Genomic DNA, 21,836 nt, shown 5'->3' with positions numbered 1-21,836 from the left:
ATACCACAATTTAGCAGTATACTGCTGTAAAAGTACTGTATTTAACTAACTTCACAGTAAATGTCTAACAGATTACTGCAATTTAGCAGTATGCTGCTGTAGAAGTACTCTATTTAACGGTAACTTCACAGTAAATATAAAATAAGATAAGATAGAACTTTAATAATCCCAAAGGAAATTATTGTGCCAGAGATTGCTCAAAATTACAACAAGTTCAAGTGTATAAAATAAAAAGTACTATTTCTAGCACCAGTGCCTAATAGAATAACAATAAAGTAAGATACATTTAGTAAAATGATTAAATAAGATAAGTAAAATAAAAAAGGTAAAGTAAGCTAGAAGAGAGAAAAGGAAATAATATTGCATTTGAAATGTTTATATTACTGTGATTTAGCAGTATGCTGCTGTAGAATTACTGTATTTAACTGTAACGTCACAGTAAATGTTTATATTACTGTGATTTAGCAGTATGCTGTTGTAGAATTACAGTGTAAACTGTAAAATATTTGACTGACGGTAAATTACTGGCTACTAGTTGCATTAATGCGACTCAGTAGCCAGCACCGTGCTGTAAATTTACACTTAAAAAACACTGTAAAATACTGAAAAACAGTTTTATCTGTTAACCCATCAATAACTTAAAACATTGAAAAATAGGTTAAATTCAAATAAACACAAAAATATGATCAATTTTACACATTTATTTAGCAGGTAGAGAAACCTCTCCTGATGAAGTCACAGTATAGCTTGCAGTAATCACGGCTGTAATAGCCATTCATTTCACAATAATATTATGAATACTGTATTATATTGTGAAAAATCACAGTTAACGCCTGTGATGTCATTTATTGTGAATTATTAAAGTTGCATCGTGTGAAATCCTGGTAATAAATACACTTAGAGCATATAGAGGGAGGGCTGATGAGAAGGAAATACTGATGTGTAATTATTTGGAAGAAAACCCGGGCGAGCGAGCACACCTGCAGTCTGCAGAGTAAAAGAGAGAGAGAGAGAAAGGAAGTAAGACAGAGAGAGAGAGAGAGAGAGAGAGAGAGGGAGAGAGAGAGAGAGAGAGAAAGAGGAGGAGCAGCAGAATAAAGAGAAATACAGAGAGCTCCACACACATCAGTAAGTAGCTGTAAGAAGACAAGAGTGAAGGAGGGAGCACATAAAACGATAAGAAAGAATAGAAAGAGGAAAGAAAAGAAGAAACTAAATAAAAAGAAGAAAGTGAAAGGTTGAGGGAGTTGTTGCTCAGTTGGGAATCCATCCAGCAAGACTGCAGAGAGACTTCACTTTGTGTCCAAGTGAAGGGACAAAACCAGTGTGACTTAGAGTGTGTACTGGGAGGACGGACTGGTTTCTACCCACAGTGAGCAGACTGCCAAGCAGCATGGCCGACAGCGTGAACGAGGAGTCGGATTATAACCCGGGGAAAGATGAGCTGGACTGGGGCTACGAGGAAGGTAGGCTGGTCTTCATCAGTGTGTGGAGGGATGCTGGGAAATGTTGAAAAGGGGTCTGACCCCAAAACTTTATGCACTTTACATGGTGAATGCATCTATATTGCACTTTTCTAGTCTTCTGACCACTCAAAGTGCTTTACACTACATTCACACACTGATGTACTGAAGTGTCTTGCTCAAGGACACTTCGACATGTGAACCGGAGGATCCGAGGGATCAAACCACCGACCTTCCGATTGGTGGACGACCTGCTCTACCTTCTGAGCCACAGATTTGATAACACAAAGTCACAATGTAAACCGGTTTAAATTTCTATCCAATCAAATTCACAGACATCGCGCCCCCTTCTGACACAAATTTCTTTTTGCCAATCGGCCGACAATTAAACAAGTTGCGCTGCTTTCAAATTTCATGACCAGCAAGCGAACACCAGAATTGACAATGACCGCAGAAAAAAATAGCCAGGCCAATAAAAAGCAGAAATATACTATTTTAATGAGTGAATGGGTAATGACAAATATGTGTGTCTCATTTGCGGTGCGAGTGCGTCAATCGGTAAAAGATGTAACGTCAAGTTCACCAAAGTCCACAGCAATTTTTTATGGGACTTCCCGTCTGGTAGCAGTCTACGAAGAGAGGAGGTAAAAGAGCTGGAAACAACGATTAAAAGACGACAGTCTCCAAACCGATGAAGAAGGCCAACGCAGCAGCAGAGGCTTCATTTAGGGCGCACATCCTAACGAAACACAAAAAGCCCTTCACCTACGGTGGGATTGTAACAGAAGCGATGACTGCGGTGGCTGCAATGTTATTAAAGGACCATTAAAGTAAGACAGAAATGATGTCCGCTAGTGGCAATGTACAATTCTATTTTGCAGGTGACACATGTTGAAGCTGTAAAAATGTGTGTTAAAACAAGATGTAAAAATGAGTACAAACAAATAATTGTCTGTTTTGCTCCCCTCTCTCTTGCAGGTTACTCTTACACAGGGGTCTCCAACCTATTTTTCCTCCGAGAGCTACACATAGATTGCGGCACCAAGTTGTACATTGCCAATAGCGGACATAATTTCTGTTTTACTTTAATGGTCCTTTAATATTTCAGCCACCGCAGTCATCGCTTCTGTTACAATCCCACCGTAGGTGAAGGGCTTTTTGTGTTTCGTTAGGATGTGCGCCAATAAACGAAGCCTCTGCCGCTGCCTTGGCCTTCTTCGTCGGTTTGGTAAACAGAGACTGTCGTCTTTTAATCGTTGTTTTCAGCTCCTTTACCTTCTCCGTTCGTAGACTGCTACCAGACGGAAAGTCCCATAAAAAAATTGCTGTGGACTTTGGTGAACTTGACGTTGAATCGACACACACATTTGTCAATACCCATTGATATTTTTTGCTTTTTATTGGCCTGGTTATTTTTTTCTGCGGCCATTGTCAATTCTGGTGTTCGCTTGCTGGTCTACCGCGTTACTGATGTCATGAAATTTGAAAGCAGCGCTACTTGTTTAATTGTCGGCCGATTGGCAAATAATCATTTTGTGTCAGAAGGGGGCGCAATGTTTGTGAATTTGATTGGATAGAAATTTAAACCGGTTTACAATGTGACTTTGTGTTATCAAATTTATGTCCAAATTCTTTTAACCTTTAGTGAGCCACTGAGACACAGGTAGCGAGCTACTTGTTGGAGACCCCTGCTCTAATACATATAACTTCTTACGAATGAAAGCTCTTAAATGTGCAGTTTTAAACACGGTTATGAGGGTGTTCCTCATTCGCTGTACAGGAATACTGATGCACTTGACATCACAGCAGTTGCATTAGTTTGTTTAGAATACAAACGAGAAGGGAGAGAGCATTGAGTGCAAAACATCAGAAAGAGTGATACCATGTCCACAAAGGTATTGCTAAAATCAAGACAAACACGAGTCTTAAGGATAATCACACGCAGTGGTGGAGGAAGTACTTGGATCTTTTACTTAAGTAAAAGTAATTCAGTTTGTGTTGGTCAATTCTGTCTTCTTTCTGCTGCTGCCTTTACTGAGCATCGAGGGAAGCACTGTGATATTGAACTGTGAAATTCTTCCTGTGAGTATACTGAACGATATGCAACGCTTTGTAGGCATGAGTTAGACACTAATGTATAGCTTGCAAATACCAGCCGTGTCCTGTGGAAACCTTTAGTCCTAAAGAAAGTAATTGGATGTTCCATAAACATAGATAGTATATTTAAACTTTTAAAATGATTTGAATTGGTCACTCTTTACATGCTATCGTGCAGGGAACCATTTTGTGCACGGGAGATTAAAGGCTTTCTGCAGGACACTTGATATTATAAGTTTCTAATGTCTTAATTAGACTGGATTCTACTGGAAGAACTGACTTTGTAGAAGGTTTACAATGTGAGATCATAAATTGAAGAGTCTGAGGCCATCGTTCTCTGTCGGAAACCGTTGGATTGCACCTCGTAACGTAATGGACAGTGCAGTTTAGTTGTATCAGAACATAATTTTTTAGGAGACTAGGATTGTATTCATAGGATAAAGATGGACGACGTGTCTCCAATTCCTCCCACTATGCAGAAGTGAAGCCAAAATATATTTTTGACGTCATTTGGAGACAGAGTCTGCGCGGTAGTGATCGGGGCGGTGGAGCTGCGCTATCGAGGTATTGAAGCACGGCTGCAGCTTGTCTCACTTCCCTTTTTATAGCGTCAAATAACTAATTAAAAACCAAACTTATCAGTAAAATGAACACTTGAACACACATCAGTGTGATAAGAACTACCTAAAATGACAGAAACCATCTTTGGGATTTGACTTTGACTATTTAGTTTGGCCCATATCCAGTCCGCTAACATGGAGGAGGCGGGCTTTATGACCTATACTGCAGCCAGCCACCAGGGGGCGATGGAGATGTTTTGGCTTCACCTTTTGGGAGCTGTCATGTCGTCATGCCTTCAAATGAAACTTGTGAGCTCCTGTTTACAACATGGGAAGTCGTGTACACAATATGCGTGGCGTTCAAGTGGTTAAGTCATGAGAACACCGCTGCTAAGCAACGGCAATATTAACGTTACTGTCGGCGTCTACAAGCCACAGAGGCTAACAATTTAGCAAGCTAGCAAGCGGGTAACATAATGCAGTAAATGCAAAGGTATAATGACAGAAGGGTGAAAGACGAGGTCGTTGGGAATATCAACATTTTCCTCAAACATATTATAAAATTACGAAGAAAAAACAATATAAGGCTAAAATTACAATAAATTAACTTAAGTCGTGAACTCGGAAAGTTCCGAAACCTTCCACTTCTGAGGTCGTGAATACGACATGAGGGGGCGTTCATATCGGCCCAACTCGTAAACACGGTAAACACGGTAAACACGACCCCATTTGAAGGCACCATATGTCTCCACACAGTTTATTTAATTGACAGTTGCAGGTCAGACGTACTTTGCTGGATGCTTTTTCTTGCAGAACCATTCCAGGGTGATAGTTTTCTTGCTAACAGCCAAAAGTAGTTTAAAGAGATATTCATCATTTTGGCAATCTCTTGCCAATATGAAAAAAATAAAGGAAAAGGCCTAGAAGACATGAGATTCAATGAGGTGGCAAAGACTTGTAGATGCACGAATACATGAAGAACCAAAAGCTTGTAGAACAGACATTATAACCTGGATTCTAGCTGTGAATTAATTTGCTAAATGCAGCTGTGATACAGTTACTATTGTTGGCAAACACATTAACCGACTGATCAGTCAGTCAACCAGATAGTCAGTTATATCATAGATGATTTAGCAATGATCTAGTGCGATCCCAACCAAAACTCATCTCTATAGCCCTAGAAGCACACACACAGCATTTTGCACAGGCTTTTTATGTGTACTGTAGCTGCAGTGCAACCCCTCAGCGCCTTTAGTAAACTGTTGTCAAGGCTTTAGTTGCTGAGGAAAGAGGGAATGTGACGGGTCCCCCTCAGCCCTCTCTGCTACGGAGAGAGTAGTCAGCCTGTCTGCAGTGTGTCCGTCTCTGCTGTGGTCGCAGTATAGAAAAGACCTACTGTGAGTGAGTTGAGTTCATTTTCTTGGGCTTTCTTGAACACGATACTCACCAAATGTGTTCTCTTCCTCCTTTTTAAAACACATCGGGCTCCACACATCTAACAATGTTCTCATTGTGCTGTTAAGAGTCATTATGGTGCAGCAGAAAAGCTGAAGTGAATCTAGACCAGTGTGTACCTTTGGTGTCACTTTCTCTACTCTGTTCCTGCACTCTCTACCATGTTATATTGATTATGGTTGCAGTTTTAAACACAACAAAAGTACCTGGTTAGGTTTAGTAAGAGATCATGGTTTGGCTTAAAATAAGTAGGTTTGTTACGTAACTTAAGTTATGTACTTAATGTTAAACGTTTAACACTGAAATAGGCAAACGCTGACTTTTAGTACATCGGAGAGGACAGCAGTCTCCTGGGTGAGAGTCCCATGTTTGTTCAAGATGTTCTTAAATTAAACAAAAACACTTGCTTAGGTTCAGGCAATAAACCCACTTAGTTAGATTTAGGAAAAAAACATCACGATTACTACGTTTGTACAGTGAAGATGACACTGAATGTTCTGGATGAAAGCCTTGTGTTTGTTGGACCCATCCACCTCTCCTCCTTCCCTCCCTCCCACCCGCCCGGTGTTTTCTCTTTCACTCCTTAAATTACATCACCCCACTTCCGGCGCACTTTCCCTGAGCGTTTAATATTGGTGCAGATGGATTTACATTATAGATATCCTGGTGCGCATACTTGCCAACCTTGAGACCTTAAAAAAAGGGAGGATTTCAAAGCCATATCAGGGGGTCTGGGTCTGAGTTTCAGAGACTTTGTTTCCTGCATTCTGGTGACTTTAAAAGAGTGAAAATAACAAAATAATAAGCACACTGCAACAGCATTTTTATATTAAACTTGTTAACTCCCAGGAAAGGAAACTGAATAATTTGCCCCTCTGGTGTGAACTTGGCGTGTTAAGCTTTGGCATAAACTAATTTGTTTTTATTTATTTTTGCTCCTGCTTGAGTATTTCTTTCTCTTAGTTCTCTCCATTTCTCTTTTCTTCTCTCACTCACTGAAGGTCCTTTCAGACACAACGTGACAACGGCACCACTGCGCTCTGAAACCTGTTATTTTTAACGCCGCCACGGCCTAAGTTTGCACGCTGTGGCGAGCGCAGCTTAAACATGAGCTCAAAATGCGCTGTGTGGCGAGCACAGACCACGGTAGACTGCTCTCTTCCACCGGGAAACGACAGTTGATGTAGCTCTATTGTCATCTGGGTGGAAACATTAGGGATTATACACACTGTTCAGTTCCAGAAACAGGCTAAAAAAGTGTGAAAATTTGTCATAATTCTGGAGAAATATGGGAGAATTGTGACCCCGGGAGGAAACCGGGAGAGGGCGATGAAAAACGGGAGTCTCCTGGGAAAATCGGGAGGGTTGGCAAGTGTGCCGGTGCGTCTCATACCGACACTAAAGGGTGCCTTGTGCAGCGGTATCAAACGCTGACGTGACAAAGCCTCGGTATTTGACGCCCTGCGAACTGCCACAATGGCCTGGAGGTTGCCGCTGGTTTACTAGTATATATATATATAATATATCATTAGATGCACTACACTCACAGGTGGCATTTCTACTACTTTACTACTATACTTTAAAGACACTTTTCTGATAATACTTTCACTTTAAAACCTAGACGTGTGTGGTACATGTAACGTGTGTGTTTTCACTCACAGGTGTAGAATGGGGACTCCATTTCCCAGCAGCCAACGGCGAGTACCAGTCTCCCATTAACTTAAACTCCAGGGAGGCTCAGTACGACCCGTCCCTCCTGGACGTCGGCTTATCACCAAACTACGTGGTGTGTCGAGACTGTGAGGTCATCAACGACGGACACACCGTCCGCATCCTTCTCAAGTCCAAATCAGGTACTCTCATTGGTTAAAGAAGTGAATCTGCTTCCCTCCTCATCTCTGTCTCTGAGAGTTGAACATGCGCAGGATGTGCGGATTTGGTACTGACCTCTTTGATCTGTTTTTCTACTTCCTGTCTGTGCTTGCCCACAATGCCCTGGGTTTCCTGTGCCGTTGTCAGTGGTTACCGGAGGTCCGTTGCCTAGCGATCATGAGTACGAGCTTCATGAGGTTCGATTCCACTGGGGCAAAGAGAACCAGAGAGGATCAGAGCACACCGTCAACTTCAAGGCTTTCCCTATGGAGGTAGTGAACACACACACACACACACACACACACACACATGGAATAGGCCTAACGCACTCAAAAAAGACCAACAGACCCTAAAATACTAAAGAAATACAGTGCTCATATGTTTTTACTTGTAGCATGCTGGCATTTGTCCTTCAGATAACAACGTAGCTTGTTGAGTCCTTGAACACCAAACCAGTTAATCTTCTCTAACAAGTAACAACATCTGAAGCTGAAGGCTGAAAGATATGACTGTATTTCACAGGCTGAAATATTACAGTATGCAATTCTGGACAATACGCCAGCATAAATATCCCACAATGCAATGCATTAGTGACGACAACAGACATTGACGGAAAGCTCTGTCACGTCAATAACAGTTCAATTTCCATATCGATTTGACTCTGCTAGGCGTAATATGTATTTCAAATTAATTCGGACTTTGATTCTCACCAACCGTCGTTTTCACGGTCACATGACATTGGTTACCATGGTTTCACGTGTCCAACCGGCAAGGGGGCTCTCAGGAAGTGACGACGTGAGATCAGTGCGTCTGAAACAATACATACTACTGTTTATTCACACAAAAGTATGTTGAACGAGAGTACACATATTGGGTATGTAGTGCATAGTATGCGATTTCAGACGAAGCCACGGCCTCTTGTCTGTTTACGGTCACATCTGTGCGTTGTACACAAACCAACTAGTCGAGTAGAGATGCACGCCCAAAAGAAAAGCCCACATATCTGGTCATTACCACTCTCATGTCGGTGCAGTAAGTATGGAGCTGGGAGGCAATTAGCCTAGCTTAGCATAAACACTGGGAGCAGGGGGAAAGAGCTAGCCTGCTCTCTCCAAAATACCTCTGAAGTTCACTAATTAAAACAGTGTACAGAGTTTTGTTTAATACACAAATAGAAATGTTTTAATTACATTATGTGGTTTACGTAACTATTTCTTGATGAACCACAGTCCTGTGCAGCGTACAGCCAGACACAGTCTGAGTTTAGTATAAGCACAATGGTGCCAAACCTGGCAACGACACAGTGACGACAAGACTCCAGGAGGTCACTGCCCCCGGCTGTTGTTAGAGCTGTTGATAGGAAAGATAGTGAACAAGTGTATTTCCCAAAATGATGTTCTTTAAAGGTCAACATTTTGAGCTCAGGTGCCGCCTCTCAGACTGCTTCTCCTGACACTAACCTCTGGCATTTAGCTGAGATTTAAGGTCCAAACTGAAACCTTGGAAATGCCAAAAGTTCCACACCAGCTCACTCAGTTTGATGATACCTGATGCTTCTCTTTATTGCTTCATTCTTCATTGCTTCATTCATGGTCACTACTTAAATAGACTTTTAGAGAGAAAGGTATAACTTAGCTTAACATGTCACCCATACAGTTCTTAACCCTTAGAGGTGGACTTCTTAACTTTGGAAGAATAATCAGCACAGTCGGGAAAGATAAATTACTAAGCTCCAAAGTCAGCTCTGAGTCACTTTGCTGACTTTATGACTGTATGCAGCGGTGTACCGGCCATCTGGTATACCGGGATTCCCGGTGGGCAATGACTCTGATCTTTCTCTAAACGTGACCTAGTTTTAGTTGTCTAAATCTAACCAAACCTCAACCATAGAGGAGGCAGATCAGAAAACAGTCATATGAATAATAAAGGCCATTTGTGACAGTTTTTGGAAGAAAATGACAAACAGTCTGGAGGACTTGTTTAATAAAAACTACAGTGACCAACTGTTTTAGAAGTTTTGTTTTATTATTATGATATATTTGTGAACCATTATAAAGAATTATATCTTCAGTAGGAACACATTTTGGAGTGATTTGAAGCCAAGTGCCACAGACAGGCAGGAGAAGCAGGAAAGCATTGAGTGATGGACTAGTGGTCGAAGTCTTTTTATGGGATTTGTTGACCAAAATATAAATTAGCGACCACCTTCTTCTTTAAAACTGGTTTGAATTTGCTCAAAAAATTAATGTTGTTATAGGTCAAGGTGACATATTTCAAAAGTATTTCAATTACTATACGTCAAGATAGCTTTTGACCTCTATTGCAAACCACTAAATGAATTAATGCTCAATGGAAAGTCTGAGCTAAAACGACTGATATAAAAGCTGACAGCTCAGAGATACTGAGATTTTATATATTCATTTCCCACTGTTTCTATATTACCGTAAGTACCATTGCAACTTTCAGTACAGATCGGTGGTCTGGTCTGATATTTGCGTGTTTTAGGGTAGAAGTTTTGCACCAGTTTCTCCACGTTAGTATTAACTTGACATAAGAGCCCATATAGAAAGTCCTCAGTCACCCACAGCTGATGGTTCCTCTCTTACTTCTGTTCCATACACCTGTCCACAACAATGGCCTCTCAAATACAGGTCGTGATGTGTTGTCTCTCTGTCTGTCCGTCCGTCTGTCTCTCCGTCTGTCCGTCCGTCTGTAGCTCCACCTGATTCACTGGAACAGCACTCTGTTCAACACTTTGGAGGACGCTCTTGGGAAGAAGAACGGAGTCCTCACCATCGCTCTGTTTGTGCAGGTAAACATCCACATCAAGAACCAGTAGGCTGGCATCGTGGACACATAAGGGGTTAGGGGGGATGGTTTTCCTCATAAGTCCGCACTGCAAAATTGAACAGAGATCAAAATTGGTGCAATATTCACATTTGACAATATGAGCTGGCTTTTAGGACAAAAATCATTAGCTTTTGCTTTAGCGTTTCTATTGCCTGGAGCTTGAATATTGCACAAATTGGGTCCTATATTTTTTCCTTTCGATACTGTAACAGGTAACGGTTACCAATACACAGTAAATGTATATAATGCAGCCTACACCTGTCATACTAGCCAAAAACAACCAGCTAAGAACATTTTAAGCTGACTAGAATGCTGTCTGAGCCACCAAATAAAGCTACCGCACCTTAGCAATTAACAAAGCACACAGCTACTACTTACTCATTGTTTGTTAACAGTAAAATAAATATGAACTAACTTTAATTGACTATTCCAATTGTCCGCCCCATTTTATTTCAATGAGGGTAGAATAAATATAAACACAACTGCAACTGAGTGTAATATTTTGGAGCAGAACTACCCATATTATGTGCTTGACATCTTTTTGTAAAAGTATTTTGAAATCTTTGAAAGTACTCCTATCTGCACGTTCCCCTCCATGGCCCTCAGTTTGAAAAACATTGACTTTTTCACCATGTCAGAGACCTTAAAGTGTTTTTCCTTCCTGGGATTGTACGGTAAGTGCTGTGCTGTGAACAGGTTCATTCCAGATTAGATTGAACCATCCTGTGTAATAATAATAATATAGGTAGTTGGAAAGCACCTTCTACTACATTTCTATGAAATCCCCTGATTCCTCTACTTCATGACTTCCCTGGTAATGGTCATTATTTCCCCTGCCAGGAAAAATCTTATAACAAATGTGGGGAGGCTTTACGCCGTCAAACCTCAGAGAATGACATCAGATCTGAGTCACACCGGCCCGGTGAAAAGACACCATCTGTAGGCGTCTCCTTCTGGTTTCCCTGGTCTCCTGCAGGCCACAGTCTTAACACCTCACACGTCCTGTTTTGACAGCTCCTAGTTTCTACTTCCTGTTTACTTCCTGTACGGATTCTGCGAATACAAACTTAAGATCTTCTTAAAACTTTGTTGACGTCTTAAAGGCTGTCACTGATGACATTGTCTTTAGTAGATACATTGATAAGTCCTATGGCCACCAACTTACCGCCCACTGAAACTAAACATGTGTTGTGTTTTTATCAGATTGGTAAAGAGCATCTGGGTCTGAAGGCCATCACTGAAGTTCTACAGGACCTGCAGTACAAGGTGAGAATAAGATCAGACAGATTAGATGGCAGTGTATTACATCAGATAACGGTGAATGTCAGATGTTAGATGAATAATCACACTGTTGTAAACTACGTGATACATTAATACAATCGTTTCTGTTGTGTTGCTTTATTTTCATCAGGGGAAGAACAAGATAATCCCCTGCTTCAACCCCAACACTCTGTTACCTGGTGAGCAGAAACCTATTTGATTTCAAATGCATGATGAATATACAGTATGAAGCCTGGTGAGAAAACACCGTAGTTTGAGATTTAGGTTACAGCTGCAGAAGCTGTAAAAGTAAAAGTAAAAACAACAGTGGAAATGATATTCTATTCTATTTTATCATTCAAATCAAATCAAATATCAACTGAATGAATTGCTGTTTTTTTCTGCACTTGACGTAACCTGAAGGCAAAATTGTTGCACTGCAGCTACAGGTCACAGGTGAAAACAAGGTATAACACTGACGGTAGGCTGAGGCAAAGCACTCGTTCTAATCAAGTTATCAAAAATGCCACAAATGATGCACGGTAGATAAATATTTAAGCAGGGACTTGTCGATCCCTCCTTTGTCGTGAGAACCCTCCCGCAAATATTGCATTTAGCAGTTGTTTGGTTGACTCGTGGAGTGTATCCAAACTTTAGAACATTGAAGGCGGTCCGCCATGTTCAGTCAGTCAGTCAGTCTTGTTAACAGCTTTGTCGCTGAGTTAGCACCTGTTTGTATGCGTCACCAGTTATTTATTACTTAGCAGATGCCTGGAAGCAAAAGAGACGATCCAAGAGAGAACGTGGATAAAAGATTTGATGAGTGATTTGTTGTTAATATAGCAGCAAACAACTTTTTTACTATGTAAAGATATAGTGGAGTAATGTCTACCTGAGCAGAGAATAAAGTCCCTCTCCCTTTGTGAGCGTGCCCCACTGGCTGGTAAATCGTCACTATTCTGCACTCTCATACGGTCGTTAACGCTGATAACACCGTCCCAACCCACGGCATCGTCGCAGGAGCGAAGCATCGACCCTTCGGTCCCCCCCCCTCAGGGTAAACACTGTTAGCTCTGTCAGTTTGTGCTGTTGGCACCGTTAGCTGCTAGCTGCCGACTCAGCTGTCGCCATGTTGAGGGCCGTGAGGAGGCAATCTCTCAATCATAGGATTGAGAATTTAGCAGAGTATTTCACCAACTTGGAACCAGATTTAAAATGGAACCAGCTAGTGGAGCTCATCCTTAGTCAGGGACGTGCGTAGATATTTTGAGGAACGGTGGCTAATTTCAAGGAAAGTGGTACCCAAACCGCACAAATTCCAAAGGATAGCATAACAAAATGATGCATTTCTGGACCTTTGATAAATTCAGTACATTGTGCTTCTCTCTTATTATTACTGAGTAGAGCGCCTATACTCTGCCCACCTTTTTATTTCCCATTTCATCGGTGCTAATAAACTAATCCATTTCCAAAAATTGAGAGAGTCAGAGAATAAAAGCTGCTTTCACTGACATAACTAATGCATTTTACATTGAATGTTTAATCTGCCCTCAGACCCTTTACTGAGAGACTACTGGGTGTATGAAGGATCTCTGACCACACCACCGTGTAGTGAAAATGTGACCTGGATCCTCTACCGCTACCCTCTCACCATCTCACAGTTACAGGTAAAACACAGTGTTGGCAGACGGAATCGGGCCGGTATAATTGGTCATTGGTCATTCATCCCAACTTTCAGCGTTGCAAACCGGACTTCTATTTCTTCTGGCGTGCCGGGTTTGGACCCAAAGCTGGGCCAGGTTATTTTGGCTACCTGATGGGTTATTGTCCTGGTTTGACCTCTGTTCTTTCTTTTTCTACATCCCAGTCCAAGATATACATCTGATCAATGTCAGGCCCTTTTATGGCTTTCATACAACACAGGACCACTAACCTGAGGCTCTCTGGCATTCAACGCAGTACAAGAAGCCATTACACCCAATCAATGAGCCTGTCACATTGCCTTTAATTCAGCCTTGGCTTGACCCATGGCTCTCTTCAAGCAGGTTGTTGTAAAGGATGATGATGATGGTAAATCCTCTGACATTTATTTCAGTCTTTCATCCTTGCTGCCCTGTGGCATGCTGACCCTTTGAAATGCCAACAGAAAGAATGACCTCTGGCTGTCCTCCTGCCTCAGGCTATATGTCCAAGGATGACGTTATAACATTACACAACATTTTGCACCAGGACACATTAATCAGTAGGCCCATCGTTGTAAATGTTCCAGAGCCAAGAGGATGTTAGATGTTAGATTAGACATTAAAACCGTTGACATGATGATATGTCTATGTAGATTAGAACAGTGGCTCCCGAACCTTGTGACCTCTAAATTTAATAAAGAGGTAATACAAATCTGTCTGACATCTGATCTAATCAGCTTGAACACAGCTTGAAAATCATCGAGACTCTTAAAATCAGTTTTCTGCAAGATTTTGGAATATTATGCGCCTATTTGGTGGCCATTTTGAAAATGCACAATTGATAAAAGCAACACATTTGGCACACATGTAGGTTTGTATGTTATGAAAAGATATAGATATCGGGGCGCTGCAAATTTGGCCCTTGAGGGCCGTGGTAGCGATTTCTTTTGCCGGTTGTCATTCTATCATGAAGGCAAAGGGGTGAAGCTTGACCCCGAAGAAGTGACTATGCTCCTCTTATTTGGTTTTCAAATGTTTCTTTAAAAAGTACCCTTGAAAACATCTGATCTGATCAGCTTGAACTCACCTTGTAAATTTCAAGACTCATAAAATCAGTTATCTGCAACATTCAGGAATCTTAAGCGCCTATTTGGCAGCCATTTTGAAAAATGGCTGCCACGGTCGTCAGGGGCCAAATTTGCAGCGCCCCGATATCTATATCTTTTCATAACATACAAACCTACATCTGTGCCAAATTTGTTGCTTTTATCGCAAAAAGCACAATTGTTATGAATATTTCAGTTTAGCTGCCTCACAATATTTGACTTATTTTTTAGCACTGCGGGAGTCTATTCTCTGTATCCTGTTTAAAACAGCAGGTCCTGCTTACTTAGACCATACACCTCCAACATCCGGCTATTACTGACTGCTAAAAGAGTGTGTGTGTGTGTGCACAGTGCATGTGTGCATGCAGGTATTCCAGTGTTTCTATGCCTACAAGTTTTGCCCTTTGACAGTGGGCTATAAATCCTCCTTCTGTAAGCCAACAGCACGACAGCACAGGAGCTGTTGTCATGTTTGCTTTGGCCAGCCACCATACAGTAGATGCGTATAGAAGTGATCGTATCTGCGGTGGTTTACACAAGAACAGGAAGTCTCATATTGTGGATCCTTTCTGTCACAGTTCTGATCTTAACATTTTGGTCTGAGCAAGAAAACAACAAGAGATGCTGTTTCTTGCAGTGCTGCTGGGTAAATACAGGCTGTTTGGTCACCTCTGTCAGGCTTTATTTAGGCAAATATTGTGCTCGTTAAGATCTGAAATTACCAGAAATAATACCTAAAAATATTGGAGTTTACCCAGCAATGAAGTGGCAGCTGTCTTCAGATTATCGTATTTCATTCCCACACTATCATTATATCATTATAGGGTCTTTCTCCGCCATTAAGGACTCCACATGGGTCCCAGTCTTCTAATTCTTTCCCTTTTTACTCAGCACTGAAAGCTTTTTCACCTGAGTGTCTAACAGCCCGAGGAAACCCTGACTGTAGAGCAAATATTTGAAGTCACATAGAGTACTTGAATGATCCTGTGTATCTTTAGAAAGCCAAAGGGCAAAAGTGGTGTGTTTTAGCAGCCATGTTGTCTTGTTATGTCAAAACGTTCTTAGTCCCAACTCGTCAAATACGGCAGCTTGGTCAGTGGCCCTATATGCTTCAAACTATGACGCTCTACATACACCTCTGGCATTAGTTTTGTGCCGTCGCGTCTAGAAGGTAACTTGCAAATTGCGAAAAATTGTAAAAACATGCAAAAACCACTAACCCTCTCGCTGCCCGACGACCTGTCTTAACCATAACTATTCAAGGTCAATGCCTAACCTTAACCAGTCAAGGTCAACGTCCAACCATAACTATTCAAGGTCAATGCCTAACCTTAACCAGTCAAGGTCAACGTCTAACCTTTGGAGGTCAATGACTAACCTTAACTATTGGAGGCCAATACCTAACCTTAACTATTCAAGGTCAATGCCTAACCTTAACTATTTGAGATAAATGCCTAACCTTAACTATTAGGGGTCAATGCCTAACCTTAAATATTCAAGGTCAATGCCTAACCTTAAATATTCAAGGCCAATGCCTAACCTTAACTATTAGAGGTCAATGCCTAACCTTAAGTAATTTGAGTATTTGACCCCTCACCTCCTCCTTATGCAGACTTTATTGCTCTTAATAGTACGGCAATTGACCTCCTTTACTCCCACCATAACTACGACCACGTAGAGCGTCATGGTTTGACACGTAGGGCCACTGACCAAGCTGCCGTATTTGACGTCTTGTGAGTGAGAACAGACTGGTTATGTAGGAACCAGACTGTGTAAAAGAACTGTACAAGTTTCGGACACTTTTAACATTTTTTGGAATCCCTTTGTCATGCAAACTAAAGATAGTGAATATTGGTCATCAGCCACTTCAGTCCAGGGATATCGATATTGGCCTTGGACCTTATTGGTCAAACCTGTTATGCATGGAGCCATGAGATATGGAGCCGTAACCTTGTTCGGCCTCTAAAATGAAATCTTTCGTCCTCTGCAGATTGAGGAGTATCGGAGGCTGCGGTCCCATTACAAAGGGGCGGAGCTACTAGAAGGGAATGATGGCATGTTGGGGGACAACTTCCGTCCCACCCAGCCGCTCAGCGACCGGACAGTTCGTGCCGCCTTCCAGTGACTCTCACCTTCCAGTGCCAACTCAGAAAAACTATGGGACCTACTGATCCGAGAACAAAAGGTAACGGTGTTATAATGAGTTCTGCTCTGCCCTGTTTTAACATGCAGCACAACAGCTGAGGAAGCTTCAGCCCACTTTAACGAAAAAGTATTGTCCTGAGTATGAGGTCAAACCTACTGCTGGCACATATCCTCCCTGTTCTGCATCAATGAAGCATCACATCACATTACATTATACAGTAAACCCTGTAACCCTTTTTAATGTCTGAAATCTTAAATGTGCTGTTCTCATTCACTCTTTGCACTTGCACTAAAGTAATGCACTAAAATTCGTGTATAACCCACATAATCGTGAGCCAGGACGTGCAGGGCAGCCTCTAAGGAAGTCAGGTGACGTAGTAACTCTTATGGTACGTGTCCACAGGGGCGTTTTTTATTACGAGGGATCGCCTCGCTTCCCAGCATTGGACGCTTGATGGGCTGCCACTAGACACCTGATTGGACGAACACTTTCCCTCGTGGGCTGCTGCGCCCAGCGTTCAAACCGGAATCAACATGGCAGCTCTTTTTTCTCTTATATCATGAAAATACTTCACCGAAATGTGTTTCTGAAAACATTTTATGCAAGAAATAAGTCATGCAGTTGCTGAATCTGTCTTTATTTTGGATCAACAACGGTTAGTTTAAAAGAGGCGGCGAGTCGCATCGGACGCCCCGTGATTTGCATAAAGTAGACTAGACCTCAACTTTATGCAAATGAGGAGCGGCAAACGCGACGCCCCATCTCTCTAATCGCGCCGCCACGCTACCAGAATGCATTGCACGGGTGCTTACATGATGGGAAGGACGGAGGCCGTGAACATGTTCCATTATAAAGAGCGATAAAGTCCATGTAAGGAGGAGGTCGGGGTGGATACGGGTCAAACAAACACAGGACTTTCATCCAGGAGGCCGTGGTTCGTGTCCAGTGTGAAACCAAATGTCAACGTTGATTTATTTTAACTTACTTTTGTTATGTAACTTGCATACTTAACATCATGTACATAAGTTATGAACAAACATACTTATTTGAACCCAAACCACCATCTTTTCCTCAACCTAACCAAGTAGTTTTGTTGCCTAACAACTGACCCACTGATCTCTCGTGTTGCTGGACATTCAACGCACAAAATATAACTTTTCGGAAGATATCATACGAACTGTTGTTTTAAGATAGTCGCTAACTACCTTTCTGCTGGAAAAACGCGGATGACAGCAGTGAGAGTGATCCAAAATTTGCAGCTGTAAAACAAAAACAATGAACTAAAAATGCTACAATGCTCTGTAAAGCAGAGTTGGGTGATAACGTTATGGGTTTGTCATTATGACTGACACCTTTTACTTTACATGTAGTCATTTGGTCCATTGTTATTACAAAACACTGATTTGTGCATCTTTAATTTAGCATCTACATGACAAGAAAACCTCAAGATAATGAGCTAAATAAATGTGTAAATGGATAAAAAAAACATTGTTCTCTGTATGTTTAGTTAGTTCAGCACATTTCCTAACAGGGGACAGTCTTTTAATGGAAGCAGGCACGCTGTCCCTGAGGTATTTGGGTCCTCTGAAACCACAGTGTGTCAAGTCCTGGAAGAACTAACCCAGTTCAGTTACTAATCTGGGATATACACTACGTAGTGTATGGAGGGATCCCAGATTTAGCTTATCTGCACTGCGGCAGGAAGACAGGACAGAACGTTTGGAGCTCAGAGGGGATGAGGAGGGTAAAAAAAGACAAATTAAACTTTCTGGGTTTCTTAACTTTTGGGGACATTAAATCTTTGTGGTTATTCTACATGTCAGCTTTATAAGATGTAGAAAAAACAGACGGCCAGCAAAGACATTTTCTCGTAATACTATGTTCTTTTAGCTTATTCTTCTCACAGTCTGACGCTTTCACATTACTATCAGTTGGCCTTGGTACGCAACATAATGTCAGGGACAGGAGGAACACAGTATCTTCCCTCCTGTAAATTATCTAATTTGACCCTGATAGCTGTAGCAACTGACTTCACTTCAAAATTGATCCCAATTTTTGTAGCGACCAAGCGGTGGTACTACAACTTCCGTGTCCGTCACGTGATGCCATTGGGCCCAAAAAGACTTTTTCCCATAGACTTAAATTGGGAAAGAGACGTCTTTAACTCAGCGTATAATTTTTTTTTTGGGTGAATCAACTTCCCAGTATGAACACTTGAATAGGTCTCATCAATTATTAGGTCCTAAAAGTTGTAAAATGCTCTAATAGCTGAATCCAGAGTTATTTCCCTTCCTCCGTACATGTGAATGAGACCCAGACCGCGGTTGGAGCGAGGGCTGGGAGACGGAGTTAACAAGCCGTAACGACAGCGTGACGGCTGTGACGATGGCCGTGACCAAGCCATGTGACCGAGCGGACGCTACTGCGCCTGCTCCATGGGCCCAATGGATGCGGACGATTGTCAGAAGTACTTTTCCACTCAGAAGTCGAGCCATTTTGGCTTCATGCACCACTGAGCAACTTTCATAGGAGTGAACGGGGCCCCGCCTCCAACGCTGTATCCAGTTCTCTTAATACATCCATGGGTAGTAATGGACACAGTATGCTTGTTGGCATATTGTGGCATAAATGGTTCCCATCTGTAGATATGCATTTTTTTAATGATACAGCACAATTTTATGATTTACAATAAATTATTTCGCCGACTCCCTGACCTCCAATTTGAGAATCACTGGTTTAGTGTGCTGGTTTTATTTTAAATGAATCATTCAGGTTTCACTGAATACAGCTATTTTTTCCAACACCAAACTGTGAATAGTGTTTCCCCTCTGAAGGACGAATTGAAGAGTGAAGAAGTTATTTTTTACAAAGCAACACAATTAGAGTTCTTCATGAAGAGCAGGCTTAGTTACATAGTTTTCATAACCCTGTTATGATACCAGCGAATATCTGAGCCGACTTCAACGTAATTCATATTCAAGGCACAGAGAGATGAGATCAACGGGGTGCTCGGATGGAAACAAAGTGTGTTGAGAGGAGGGAGAAGGACTGTGGGGTGCTGTGGTGAAGGGAGGTGAGCATGCCAGAGGGATGAAAGAGGAGGGCACGGGAAAAAGGGGGAGAAAGAACAGAGGTCTATTGTTTCTAGTGTAAACGGACACTGATCTGGACCCACCAGCACAAACCCACCGGAGACGAGACCTGTGAACGAGAGAGAGAGGAGGTAGAGAAGCAGAGAGGAGAGGGAGCTGGGTGGAGGTCAGAGAGAAAACTAGCATTAAAGAAGAGTTAGTGTTTAGTAAAAGTCTAACCAGGACAACCTGCTACCTGCATGAATCTGCTCTCACCTGCATATATGTGAATATAAAAATACAACCGACTGTCAGCAGCTCTAAAGAGCAGATGTTGTTGTGGAAATAAAGATCCTGTCTTGCAACCGCCTTTGTCTATCAGAGTCTACAGACATGCAGTAGCAGCTCTGTGAAGGCATAACGATACGATATGCATCACTCTCCATGGTTCCGATACGATTCAAGGACGATATTGGGCTCATCTAGAGCGTTACGATACGATTCAATGATTTGAAATCGATACAGTAACTTTGTTTTGCCAAAAATTCAATCAGTGTGACTGTGAAAACAATATCTGGAAACTGGAAAGTGCAGGTTAGGATTCCTCAAAGTTTTTCTTGTAAGGGATCAGGGATAACTTAATTATAGATATAAACAAGTAAACACAACGATTAATGGCAAATACATACACTTTTTATTTGAAAGTAATAAAAAGAGCAACTTCAGGACCCGCTGCTTCAGTTCTCAAGATACAAAAAAATATAATAAATCAACTTCTATTCAAGTTAAATGAAAAGTGCATGGCGTCTCAGTAGGTGCGTGGAAAGACTAGTCGTGTTGCCATTGTATTTTATCTGGCCTTTGCATATTCTGCAAACAGCGAGCGATTTATCAAGGACATCTCCCTTTTTTGCAAAAGCAAGAATGTTTCCACACGCTGGACCTCAAACGTGATTTGAAAATCTCTCACTTGTCTGGCTTTACCTCGCCATCGGCCATGTTTCGTTTTGTTGTTGTCTTTCTGAGATTGGCGCTGCTGACGCATGTCGATGTCATACACAGGGAGAGTGAACCGGAGTAACATTTTACATTTCTTTACTAATAAAAGTGCTAAAAAATATACATCCATATAATGTTTGTCGTCCTTAAATACAAGGTGCAAATCCTTATATCGATACAATAGATTATTTACCTTACAAATCAATTTTAGATCGATATACTGTACGTCCCCGTTAAGGACAACTTGATGAGTACCTATCGATGTAGTAGATGAATCGTTACACCCCTAAACACTTCCACTAAGTGGTCTTAATGTATAGGAACCGGGCTTATATACTGTAGTTTGAGGCAATACATAATACTACAGTACTTTTCCTCTGAGTCTGAAAAGGTAATGGAACATTATTTATGTATATCACACTTCAGTGGTCTATATATTTGAATGATGACTGGTGATGTTTGTACTCACACAGTCATAGTGTGTTTTTTTAAACGGCACTGCAGATGGAAATGTCATCAACTTTTACAGAATGGCTTGAACACGTTTCTCTTCAGCAGCTTTGTTGAACTTTTTTCCAGTCTGAAGTGGAAAAGTTGTAAAACTACAAATTTAACGATAATATGCAGAAACACAGGAGCAATAAAAGATCCCCTTTTGTGACGTCTGACTCAGCTGTATAGAGCATCTGAGCTGATCCATATTTCTCTTTCATTACAGGAGAGAAGGAAGAAGAAGTGTGAAGAGAGGAATGGAAATAGAGGGAGAGAGAGAGGGAAGGGTGATGTGGTTGTAGATCAGCTGCAGACTGAAGGTGGACAAAGAAACTATTGATCTCACACCTTCAGTGTGTGCTTTGTGTAGGTGTGTCCTTTACTCCCCCCGCTCATTCTTACTGTATTTGTGTATGTGATTGTAACATCCTCCATCCTCCCTGTGTATGTGTGTCTCTAGTATTATTGTACGTGTGTGTGTGTCCTGATTAGATGATAGGAGGCTTTACTACCGGCCCGTCTCTGCTGTCAAAACAAGAGGAAGCGTGAACCACAGATACACACACACACACACACACGCACACACACACACACACACACACACACACACACACACACACACACACAAACACACACACATATACAGTATGTGCATACACCAGGCTGGTCATTATGTGTTCAACGTATCCTCATACAACGGTTCGTGTGATATCTTAAGAAAACGTATTCCTTTTTTGTGCGTTTTCCTACAAATGTCCAGCAACACGTGTCAATTTCCGCTCC

General features: G+C 41.7%; 1 protein-coding gene across 2 annotated transcripts; it reads left to right on the top strand.

Annotated features, from left to right (window-relative positions):
* The first annotated feature begins 1,081 nt into the window (after window positions 1-1,081).
* ca8 (carbonic anhydrase VIII) lies at window positions 1,082-21,637 on the top strand. 2 transcript variants are annotated; one of them, XM_037788567.1, is made up of 9 exons: window positions 1,082-1,466; window positions 7,243-7,428; window positions 7,595-7,719; window positions 10,164-10,259; window positions 11,501-11,563; window positions 11,709-11,757; window positions 13,112-13,224; window positions 16,336-16,530; window positions 21,280-21,637. In XM_037788567.1, exons 1-8 carry the CDS (start codon window positions 1,394-1,396, stop codon window positions 16,468-16,470), a joined length of 840 nt encoding a protein of 279 aa, XP_037644495.1. In that variant the 5' UTR covers window positions 1,082-1,393; the 3' UTR covers window positions 16,471-16,530; window positions 21,280-21,637. The 2 variants fall into 2 exon arrangements, with proteins under 2 accessions (XP_037644495.1, XP_037644494.1); XM_037788566.1 differs by having other exon boundaries at window positions 1,090-1,466; window positions 7,237-7,428.
* Window positions 21,638-21,836: the final 199 nt, after the last annotated feature.

This window comes from Sebastes umbrosus, chromosome 12 (genome assembly GCF_015220745.1).
Source record: "Sebastes umbrosus isolate fSebUmb1 chromosome 12, fSebUmb1.pri, whole genome shotgun sequence".
In the NCBI taxonomy this organism is placed as follows: Eukaryota; Metazoa; Chordata; class Actinopteri; order Perciformes; family Sebastidae; genus Sebastes; species Sebastes umbrosus.
This window is presented reverse-complemented; position numbering and strand designations above follow the sequence as displayed.